Source organism: Balearica regulorum, chromosome 15 (genome assembly GCF_011004875.1).
Source record: "Balearica regulorum gibbericeps isolate bBalReg1 chromosome 15, bBalReg1.pri, whole genome shotgun sequence".
Lineage (NCBI taxonomy): Eukaryota > Metazoa > Chordata > Aves > Gruiformes > Gruidae > Balearica > Balearica regulorum.
Window position 1 is genome coordinate 1,985,642 of NC_046198.1, and position 11,201 is coordinate 1,996,842.

At 54.4% G+C, this 11,201-nt stretch overlaps 1 protein-coding gene across 3 annotated transcripts in view; it reads right to left on the reverse strand.

The window, feature by feature from the left end:
- Positions 1–10,977, reverse strand: part of RAB11FIP3 (RAB11 family interacting protein 3) — a 77,035-nt gene extending 66,058 nt beyond the window's left edge. The window contains exon 1 of one of the 3 annotated variants that reach the window (XM_075767132.1): positions 10,269–10,977. In XM_075767132.1, the coding sequence (XP_075623247.1) occupies positions 10,269–10,586 (318 nt within the window). In that variant the 5' untranslated portion in view covers positions 10,587–10,977. The remainder of the gene's footprint in view (positions 1–10,268) is intronic. The other 2 variants (XM_075767134.1, XM_075767133.1) reach the window with 2 other exon arrangements.
- Positions 10,978–11,201: the final 224 nt, after the last annotated feature.

Sequence of the window (11,201 nt, forward strand, 5' to 3'; positions counted from 1 at the left end):
GACTTCAGGGTGGGATTGTAAGCACTGGTGTACAAGCCTCACCACAAGAACCAAAAAAAAACCCCACCCCACGACAACGTTAATGCTCCTCCAGCGGCCACCACGTGCCCAGCACCCATCAGCTCCTCCACGCAGAGGAGCAGCAAGAGGGCTGGATTTTGCTCTCCACGCTCCACCACGGCTTTGCAGGTCTCCGCCAGGCTGGTAGCCCCTTCACGGGGGACATGCCTCCGTGCTCGAGGCTTTCAGTCCTGCCTCTCCCGCCGGCATCCCTCCCTCAGCCGTTACACCTCTGCCACGCCAGCCTGCGCCCGCGATGCCACCAAGGGATGGATGCTCCACGGAGTCTGAAATGGTACAGAGTCAAGTCCAAGAGCAAGTTGTACACCAAGGTCTTCAGCATCTCCCTCGGACTTTTCAGGGCAAGTAGCCTCCCGCAAGCCTTGCTTCTGCTTTCCGCGTCCTGCTGCTGCGCTCCTGCCAGCACAGTAGTCGCAGAACTCCAAGTAGCCAGGAGAGGATTAGCTAGTTGCTGCATCCATTTAGCAGGCATAGGAAAAAAAAATTCCATGAGGATATCCCAATTTTATTATTCCCCCCCCTCCCCCCAGCTGTAATCTCCTCACACACACACAGTGAGCAGGACGAAGAACTGCCACTCCCCTGGAAAAATTAAGGAATGTGGCCATGCAAAAGGGAGGCAACGGATGCCTTTTAATCCCTCTGCAGCCAAAGGCGGTGGCAGAAGAAATAAGGTCCTGATCAGCTTTTAAAGCCAAAGCGGAACTGAACATTATTTTCCCATTATACTTTCCCCAAGCAGGAGAACGGCCCCTCAAGCAGCCCCCCATTTCACATCGTATTTGCTCGGGACCGCAGAATCGCAGAGCGGCCGCGTGGATCCCGGTCTGGCGCCGTGCCCTGCGCCCCACCGCAGCAAATGCTCCCCATTTATTTACAGCTTCTGTTCTCTAAAATCTGTTGGTTTGGGCTCCTTTTACCTCCTGCGCATTTTGCTCCAGCCCAGTTTCCTATTGGACTCTGGCAAATGGATTTTCCACAGGGCTGTCGGCTCCGCTGAGTCTTGCCAGAGTACGCGGCTCCCAGCACCGGGTCCTCTCCCTTCGGTTTTACTCCTCCTCAGGAGCAGCCCAGCGGTCTGCAAGCTGAAAATCCCTTTCAGAAGCAGCGGTGACTCAAACTCAACGTAACATTCACGGTATTTCACCAAGGGGTAGTGTAGCAGAGAGAACAGTAGCTCTTTTTTTTTCTGAGGAGCTACAATGCATTATTAAAAAAAAATATAAATAAATCAGAAGACTACCAGGCTGTGCACAGCATTACCTAACAGAGGGACATTCAGCCCGCAAACAAACCCCGGCCACGGGCTGCAACTGGCCCTTGTAACGGGGACAGCAGCACCACGGGACATCCCCAGAGCTGTCCCCGTCCCACGCAGGACCCCGGTGGCCTCTGCAGAGCTGCGGACACACCAGGGCCAGGACCCACGCAGGGAACAGCGGAATTAGTGTCGTTTAAGCAAGCACTCAAATTTGTGTCAAACAAAACCCAATTGCTTGTTTGGGCTAAATTAGTCGCCTCAAATTAGGTTACACTCAGCGAGCAAGTTCAGCAGTTTGGTATTGCTGGTATTTCTATTACAAGTGGGTTTTTTGGGGGTTGGGTTTTTTTGCTCTTACAACATAAGGAGCTGGATGGGGAGAAGCAGCACTCGGAGCACACCAAGCAGCCTCCACACAGCGCTGCTTTAAGAGCGGTTTTCTCCCTAGAGAATGGAGAAGACCCTGACCAAAACCAGGGCTAAAGCGGACATTGACCCCAGGACATTCACAGGCGTAAGGAAGCCTCACGCCAGCAGCGGTGGAGCCCCATCCTAGACCCATAGCTGGCCAGGGCGCTCTCAGCTGCCCCAAGGCCGCCCTTGCTCGTGTTTCCTTCTCTTCCCCACAAAACCATCAATAACTTACTCTCTGCACCATACCAACTCCAGCAGAGGTTCTACAGAGAGGGGAAAACCTCATCACGAACCGAATTTTGGAAGAAGAGACAATTTCTGTCTAACTCAGGACAATGCTGAAAGCCCAAGCTGGCATTTTCGCTGCCCCGTAACGTTTTCAGGGCTATTCCTTGGATGTTTTGGGTTCCCAAAACAAGGTGCATGCCAGGCACCGCTGACATGAACTGTGACACCCCCCCCACGCATATAGAGGAAGAGCCTGCAGGTATTCCAGTATCTTACTGCTATCAAACACACAAGAGGTATTAAGAAACAGTGATTTTTTTTTTATTATTTTATTTTAAAGGCTTAATCCGTGATATGTCTCTCCCACTGTGTTCAGGTAAAGCCCCATCTCCACCGGGAAACCTCAGACCCGGACCTACAGCCCAGCAGCATCCCACGCACTGGGATCACATGTTTCACTGGGATCACTGGTTTCACCACCATCACGCAACCTGGCCAAGCGTGGACCATCCCGCTGCCTCCACCCGCGTCACCGGCGACGCGCACGTCATCACAGCCCCGCTGCCGACAGCGGCACTACAGCCGCGGCTCAGCACGGACCTCCCCTCGGCAGAGGCATCCTGTTAAAGATCAATTTGAAAGGGGAATGAAAGATGCTTTCAGAAAGAAAGTGGAAAAAATTAAGATTGAGAAGAGCTTTGGGGGGGGGTGTCTGTCGGACTCGAACAAGCATGGCTGTGGCACAGACTTGGTTTGGCTAGTTAAGGAAACAGCTCTACTGCAGGCGGCACGGAAAAGCATCATCAGGAGAGCGGCTCCGGGCAGCTTAATGAAGCACCAAGAACACGCGTTCCAGTCCAAGAGGAGGTGGAAATGCTTTTGGCATGTGGGAGCGCAAGAGTCATCGAAAGGAAAAAAAAAAAAAAAAAAAAAGCACAGTTCCCCAAGGACAAACTCGCTATCTGTGTCAGCGGGCACATTTCACAATGCGAACGCAGTAGCGAGATCTCAAATCACTACTTAATCCTACTCATCCCAGTGACCGTGCCTTCCTGCCGAGCCATCGCCTCGCACCTGATGGATCAGACGGCATTTTAAGCTTCAAGTTGTTAGAGCTCGCTTTCTGCTGCGTCCCCGACCAGCACCGCGCTCCCCCGACCGCAGCGTGCCAGCTAAAACGTGCCCCCAGAGAAAACACACCTCTGAGAAGCTCACCAGACCCAGCCCGGCAGCGTCGCACCCGCCTTTTCCACGGGTGTTTGAACAGAAGCGAACAAGCGGAGGGAAATTTTGGCTTCGCTCACTCCAAGCCCAAGTGGAGGAACCAGTCCTGTGCCCTACACCAGCAACCCAAGCGGGTTTTTGAAAGGATGGAGCCAGGCAGGAGAAATAAGGAAAAGCAGGCTGTGGTCCACCCTCATGCCATTGCTCGCTCTCACAGGGACTGTCCCAGTAGCTTTGTCGTGCTGGGAACGCGACGGTGGCCCAGCCGCAGCAGATCACCCCGTCCGTACAGAACCGTAGGCTGAGGCTAATGTGAAGTCACTTAGTTTGTAAAAATCAAAAGCAAGGGGAAAAAAAATAAAATTAAATTAAAAAAAAAAAAAAAGCCACTGGGTTCGAAGCGGATCTCATCTGACAACAAGCAGCAAAGAAAAGTCAAAACAAGAATAAAACGGAGAGAAATTACGTAGGCAATTGTTGTAATGACTATCAATTACTGGCTGTATTGAGTTACATAATGATATAAGCAACTCTGAAATGCTTTGAGAGCGCTCGGGTAGAAGCAATACCAGGTCGAAATGACTCTGTAAGAGCCGAATCACCGCGCTGCGGTGCGGTATCGTATTCCAGTCAGTTAATTATGATGACCCCAATCCAATTTTTATTAGTCATAGCCTTAGAAAACATCCTGCTCCTGAGAAGGGAGAAAACCTCTCGTGAATCCGCCCCACACCGTGGGCAAATGTGAAGCAAAGCTTTGGAAGAATTTTGACTGCACAAAAAAAGAAAAAAAAAAAAGAAAAGAAAAAAAAAAGACAACTGCAGGAAAAAGCCCTTGCAAGCATTTTTAACAAATAATTAAAAAACCCCAACACTGAAAACCTTTAGACCAGGTCCTTTTCCCCGGCTAGGGCTCCTGTCCCAGCCTTTGGCAGCACTCACCCAGTACAAACTGGCCTCAGAGCTGGGGATTACTGGGTGCCACATCCACAGCCCACTTCCCTGGAAATCCCAGGTTTGCCTCCTTGCCCACAGCATTTCCCAACTCTACAAAGGTGGCACTGATGCTTTTTCTTTCTTCTAGAAAGTGAGAGAGGGGAGAACATTTCTTTATTTGCAGTAATAATCTCAAATTCCAGAGGAACACATCTAATTTATATCAAAATGTGTAATTAAAATAAATCAACACCCCCCGCTCAGCAATAGCTGTATTTTCAATCTAAAGGAAGAAGGAAGAGCAAAAAAGGTTTCTTAAATAAACGGGTAGCTGGGATAGAGTTCCCATCGCCACCCTCCTCCGCACAGACAAAGCGTGCCTTTGAGTATTCACGATCAAGCCAGGCTTGATCCAGCCCGGATAAGCCATCAATTTGATTACGGCCGCAAATGTAACTATGGAACATATCATCAAAAAAAATGTAAAGAAAAAAATCTGTTTGCGGTATGATATGCTCCTAACCCTCCCCAGCCACTCCAAGAAGGGAACGCCTTCAAGAAGCTGAAAGCCAAAACTTAGTAGGAGAAGCAAAAACCCAGGAGCACAGAAATCATCTCTTTATTGGAGTCTTTGGGACATTTATAAATGAATAAACTTCTTCGCACAATTCCATTTTCAGCTAACCAGCAACCACCTCACCCAAAATACATTACATGAAATACGTTGGCTTGGAAGCGCTCTCCCCTCTCCGAGGGGGAAAGAAAACCTCCCATTTTCCAGCTCCCGCAGATAACAGATGTGTCATTAATGATGCTAAAAGCACCCTTTGAAGCGGGAGGCGGAGGGAGCCCTGCGGGCTGCGCCCAGCCAAGCCAGCCCGGTATTTGAGGCGAGGAAGGGCTCACGCCTGAACCAGCAAAAACAAACGGGAGTTTTGCCACGAATTCCTACGGTGAAAAAACCGGGCCCTCGGTCACAGCGAGCAAAATATTTCAGATTCGTTCCTCTTCCAAAACAAACACGCGTGTCCACAGGCACGCTCAAACCCGTTACACGCCCACAGCATCACCCGCGCTGCAATCCCAGCTCCGCTCTCAGTAGCGGATACCAAAGTTAAACGGCAATTAAGAGCTCCGAAAGGCACAGCAGCGCCAACGCAGTTGGAGGCAGTTTGAGGTTCACTCACATTTACGCGGCCCACGAATCCGCGCAAGATACTTCTAGAAATCTTTTTACAGGCAAAGCCGGTATTTCCTCTGCTCAAAGGGTGTAAGAACCCTCAAAAAATAATAATAAAAAATAGTAATAATTGAGGTTTCCTCATAACAGAGATCCAAACTATTAGATTTCACAGGGAAGCGGGAGAAGACCAAGGGGAATAGGGAGGACGTCCAAGATCAGATGCAACGTCAGCAGCTCCAAGGGAGGACTGCGCTGGAGGTAAGAAGCATTTGATCCAGGCTCTGCGCACGATTCCCCAGGAATCCATCAGAGGTGAGCAGGAAAAGCAAGCCTGGATTCACCAGGGGCGGGGAGCCACTAAAAACCTGCAGTTTGACACTATCCAGACTTCATTCCAGAAAGTAAATGGCCAAATCTTGTAGGTCGTTCTATTTAAAAATAAAAAAGTAAACCCCACGATTCTCTGCAGCCGCTGTCTGGAGTGATACCTGCTGCCTCCAAAACGTGATTTCTTCTGCAGCACCCAGCTCAGGGTGGGCATCTCATTGCAAGGAGCTGAAAAGGAGGAGGGAGGTCAGAAAAAGCACAACAAACCTGATAAAAAGCTTCAGAAACCATCACGTAAGGAAAAATTAAAAGCTGAATACGGAGAGCTCGGCTGAGGATGAGCTGATGGGGAGGCAGAGGAAGGCTGGTAGTCAAGGACAGATGCTTGAAGGATGTAAATGTTAAAGAAAACAAAACAAAGCATATTGATATGAAGCTTGAACTGATCATCAAGATTTAAAAAAAAAAAAAAAAAAAAAAGCCTGAAGATCTCTGTCAGAGCACGGAGGGCACAGATGCCATAGAGCTCGGAGCGTTTGAAAATAGATTAGACAAACTCGGGGACTTCTCTTTAATTAAGCAGAGGCAGGGAGATCATGCGGTGCGAGAGGCTTTCCCACCTCCCATTGTCATCTCTATCAAAACAAAAAAAGGAAAGAAAAGAAAACCCCAAGGTGCCAGCAGGACAGCTTCCCCTCGTGTCTTACAAACACTCGGTTCTCCTCCGCCCCGACGCGACCCTGCGGTTCCAGCTGGTGACAAGTCCAGCGCGAAAAGGCTTGGCCTCTGTCACCGCAACCGGACAGCCACAGCGCAACTGCGGAACAGGCAAGAGTAATTATGTATTTGCTGGTTTTAAATTATTGCACAATAGCCTTAGATTCTGGCTGACCCACTGCAAGATACAACCCTCCTCGCTTCGCGAGGTGACATAAGAGTTATGTAAAGCGTGCCTCTACCTCCCAACTCGCTGCCTACACCAACCTTACTCCAGTCTTCGGCACCGGGATGCCCTTTTGCTGCCGCCGCCCGCACAGCGGCTCTGAGGGAGCATCAGATCCCCGGTGCAGCGATAAAGGGGATGGAAGGCAGACGATAAAAACACAACATCGTTATAAACCACCTCACATGCTACTAGTGGTTTTTGCATGAAGTCCAGCCATCCTCAAGACCTCTCCCCCGCTACATCTTGTTTACAAGTCTGCAGAGCATCCAGGGGGCCCTGGCAAGCTTTTCAAGTGGCACAACAGTCCGTGTTTGACGGCCAGCCGCCCGTTACAGATCGCTGGAGGACCATCACACGGCTCCATCTTCTCGGCTCGAGGCCACCCCTGGCTAGGAGTGTCATCCCCAGCTGCTGGGACCTCAGCATCATCCTTTCCACACACCTTTTACTACGAAGGCAACAGCCTCAATCCCCAGCCGCTTTTGTCGTTTCGGAGAAGAACAAACTGCCTTTAGTTTCCATGCCTTGATCTCTTCCAGTCCATACCAGCACTTCACAACCACGAAGCTCTTCAGGACAGTCTTTCAGCTATCCAAGCGACTTTAAAAAACACCCCAAAACAACACCTTGCACCTCTCCCGTTTTTCTACCCATGGTTTTCATCATGCAGAGGGAAAAAAAAAAAAAAAAACACCATAAAAGTGACATGGTTGTGAATTTCTGTTATGGAATTAATGCCAGTTGGTCTTTTTCCTTTGACATTTCGCTAATAATTGTTTCAGCCAAATAATCTGACAGCACTGAGCTCAGTAGCCCATAAATGCCTCTGGTGGTGTACTGAATGCTCAAGACAACACTTGCAGCTCTCCAGCTCCCCGGTACACACGGCTGTACACACACACACGCACGCGCTCGTGCGCTTTCCTTAACCCTTCAGCCCCCTCCGAGCCCTCAGATGAATCAGCTGGCTGCCATGACTCGCCGTGCTTACATTTAGCAGTTTGTTCCACCACCACCCATGCATACCTTCCACGCACCCACCCCTGTGGGCAGAGGCCAAGAGGAAGGAGGGGAGAAGAAAAGGAAGCAGGTTCCTCCTTCTCCTCCTCTTGCCAGGCAGAGGGACAGTAAGAGGACTGGAATTTACTCCTCGTTAACTCCCTGCTGATTGCTACCCCATACCTTCGTGAGCCATCAAACCCCGGCACCTCTCTTGCCAGCTTCCCAGTTCCAACTGTAGGACAACCTTGATTCACATCTTGGAAGTTTCCTTTTAGTCATCTTAACGCCATTTTACCCACCCGGTGATGTTCCTGTCCTTTAACTTTCACCCGAGCTAGATTTCCACTTTTCCAAAGACCCTCAAGTTACATCTGTTTAAAACAAAATAGGTCAAGAAACTTCCCCAGAACTCCTCCCTTTATTACACATCTGCTGGGAGCTCAGACCTCACCACCGACCTCTTCTCCTTCACACTCACTGCACCTTCTTGCTTCTGCTAAGCCGCGGGCTCGCAGTAAGTCCTCTTGCACGCAGAGGCATCGCAAACATCACTTTCTCACCTGCAGAAGGTACCAGGCTGCGTTCCCCGGGGTGCCCGTTACCCGTCGGCTCAGCCGTTGTCACACCAACCTCACCAGGGCGTTCAGCTCTTGCTGTACCGAGGGACGGTTGTTCTGCACGCCAAGAGCTGGCTATACAAGTCTCTCACTGAAGATAAACGTATCTAAAAAGCATCACGTATTCCAGCATTACTGGTAGCTGTGCTCAGTGGGGAGGACCAAGCGACTTTAAAGGGACAGGCAAGGCAAGAAGCCTGCAGCCAGCCACTTGAAGCTGGGTCCAAATGAACAGACAGCTTTTACTGGCACAAAACCTCCCTGGACACCCTGCTTCACTCAGGAGAGACCTTAACAGTTCGCAACCGCTCCTCAGGCCAAGATCTCAAAGCACTTTACAGACTTATCGTCGCGCCTTTGAAGCTCTGGCACAACTCCCCTGCCAGAATCAAGGCCGGAGCGGCAGGTCTGGGCTGAGCCGCGCGCGCTGCCGGCCCTAACAAACGCCGGGCCCCGCTGCCGCATCCCCTGCCAGGCACACGCGGTTTCTGCCTGCTCTTATTTCCCACCTACTTGGGCTGCTCCGCACCAGAAGTGCAAGGACGCCAAGGCAGACGGTGCCCCGGTAAGCTCCCCCCGAGCCCCGAAGCGATGGCCATCACGTATAGGGTCTACGCAGAGCGACTCGCACGCCAACGGGAACGGACCGTCTGCTTTTTCTGCTGGCAACGGGGGGGGGGGACACGCACGACACGTGCAGCGGCACGGAGTGCCCGGACCACAGCGGGAAGCTGCAAGTCAGAGGTTTTACGCTGAATAAAGCTTCTCTCACCCAGGGGAGGCAGGAGCGCATTGCTGAGATGATATATCCCCCCCCCCCCCCCGGTGCTGTGACGCTACCTGGTTAATCACGCAATGAGGCGGCAAGTAATACCGTCTGCACACACAGTGCCCCTTACCAGCAAGGATCTGACAAAGGACTTACATATCTCCACTTTATAAAGGTGTTTGCAGAAAGAAATGCCTCTGTTTTATCCTCAAGAGACGTTTTTACCACCAGGCCAGAGATAAAAAACGCTCCTCCACCAAAACACTCCTTCACACACGTCGATTTGCTTTGTCATGCCGCTTTAATACACGCACGGCAGCTACAGCTAAATTAAAGCAGATCTCCCGGGTGAGCACATACAAACTTCACGACGATACCCGCATGCCTTAAAATAAGAAGCCTATTTTCTGGTAGCAACACTAGCACAGGCCAACATACAAGAGGTCAACAACTTCATTTCCATCCCCTGGCACGCTTGCTAGAGCTCTCTCCATTTTGGGTCGTATCAGGCAGCTTCAAATTACATCGCATCTGATCTGCTGCAAGGAAACACAAGCTTACCGTGGTACAAAGCACCAGAAAGGAGGGGGGGAAAAAGAAAATAAAAAAATAGCGCATTCAGGATTGTCAAACCCGCAATAAGCGAGCCGCTCCACGCTCAGCGCGGTGCCAGCCAGCCCACGCAGGGACCCTCCGCGGCGAGGAGGAGAAGCTCGAGACCCCGGGGCCTCGCTGCCGGTCCCTTACGCACAGGAGCTGCTCAAACCTCAGCACGTTATTGATGGAGAACAAAGAGAGGGGATGCGGGCTCCCGGCGGCACTCCCGAGATGCTCTGTTCCCAGCGGATCGGGACCTGGGAAACATCAGCTCCAGCTTCGCCTGGCTCCATCCGTACCTCCTGCATCCAGTTAAGCCCCGGAGTGCCCTTCACCCGGGATGACCCTCACGCCGGCGACGCAGACGCTGCCTTCGCCGGCGTTAAAAGCCCTTCCCGGGGCTGCCGCCATTGACGCGAGCCGCCTTCGCTCATCACCCCTTCGGCCGACGGGGACCACCGAAGCGAGGCCCGGCGCCGAGGCTCCCCGCGGGGTTACGCCAACCGCGGCGCTCTGTGGCGGGGAGCCATCGCCTCGCCCCGAGCCCACAGCTCCTTCCCGGGGGGGCCGCGGAGCCGGGAAGCGCCCGGCCGGTGCGAGGGGCGGCCCAGGCCTGACAGAGCCCCGCAGGCCTCGCAGGGCCCCGGGGCGGGCCCGGTGCCCGGGGGAGCCGCCGGCCTCACCTGCTCGGCACCGTAGGCCGTGGCGAACTGGACGAACTCTTCCACACGCACGAAGCCGTCGCCGTCGCGGTCCAGGGCGTCGAAGACGGGGCGGAGGCGCGGCTCCTCCTCCGGCCGGGCCGGGGGCTCGGCGGGGCCCTCCAGGGCCGGGCAGCCCCTCCGCTCCGGCGGGGACCACGGCGGCGGCCCCGGGGCGGGCTCGGCGGCCTCAGGTGCCCAGAGGCCCTGCTCCAGGCCCGGCTCCGGCTCCGGCCCGTCCCGCCGCGGCCCCCGGGGGAGCGGGGGCTCGGGCACGGCCGCCGGCGGATGCGGCTCCATTTTCACCGGCGGCGCTCAGCGCCCGCCGCCGCCCGCCCCGCCGCTGCCCGGCGGCCATGCCCCGCGGCCATCACCCCCTCACATCGCTGCCGCCCGGCGGGGCGGATGCCGGTACCGGTGCGGCGATGCCGATGCCGGTGCGGTCCCAGCGATAGCTCCGCCCGGGCACACGGCTTTGTGCGGCGAGGCGGTGCCGGCCCCGCCGCCCCGCCCCGCCCGGGACCGGCGGCTCCGAGCGCCGGGGGGACGCGGTTCCTCCCCGAGGCCGAGGGAGTGCGGGGGCGGGGGGGGCGGAAGAGGCGGCGGCGCCGAGAAACAACCCCCGCCGCCCGCCCGCGCCGCCGCTCCGGGGCAGCCCGCGGCGAACCGCCGGATCCAACCCGGTAGCCGCCGCAGTAGCCGGGCGATGACGTCACTCGTCTGCCAGTACGGCCCGCCCACTCGTCCACTCCGACGCGGCGCGAGGCCGGGCGAGGCCCCGCCCCTTTCCCCCGCCCCGGCTCGTGCGCGGCGCGGGAAAGGGCCACGCTGCGCGCGAGCACGTGCTGCCCGCGCCCCCCCCCCCCCGTGCTCCGGGATCCGCGCACCCCTCGGGGTTGGGGGGGGGGGAAAACC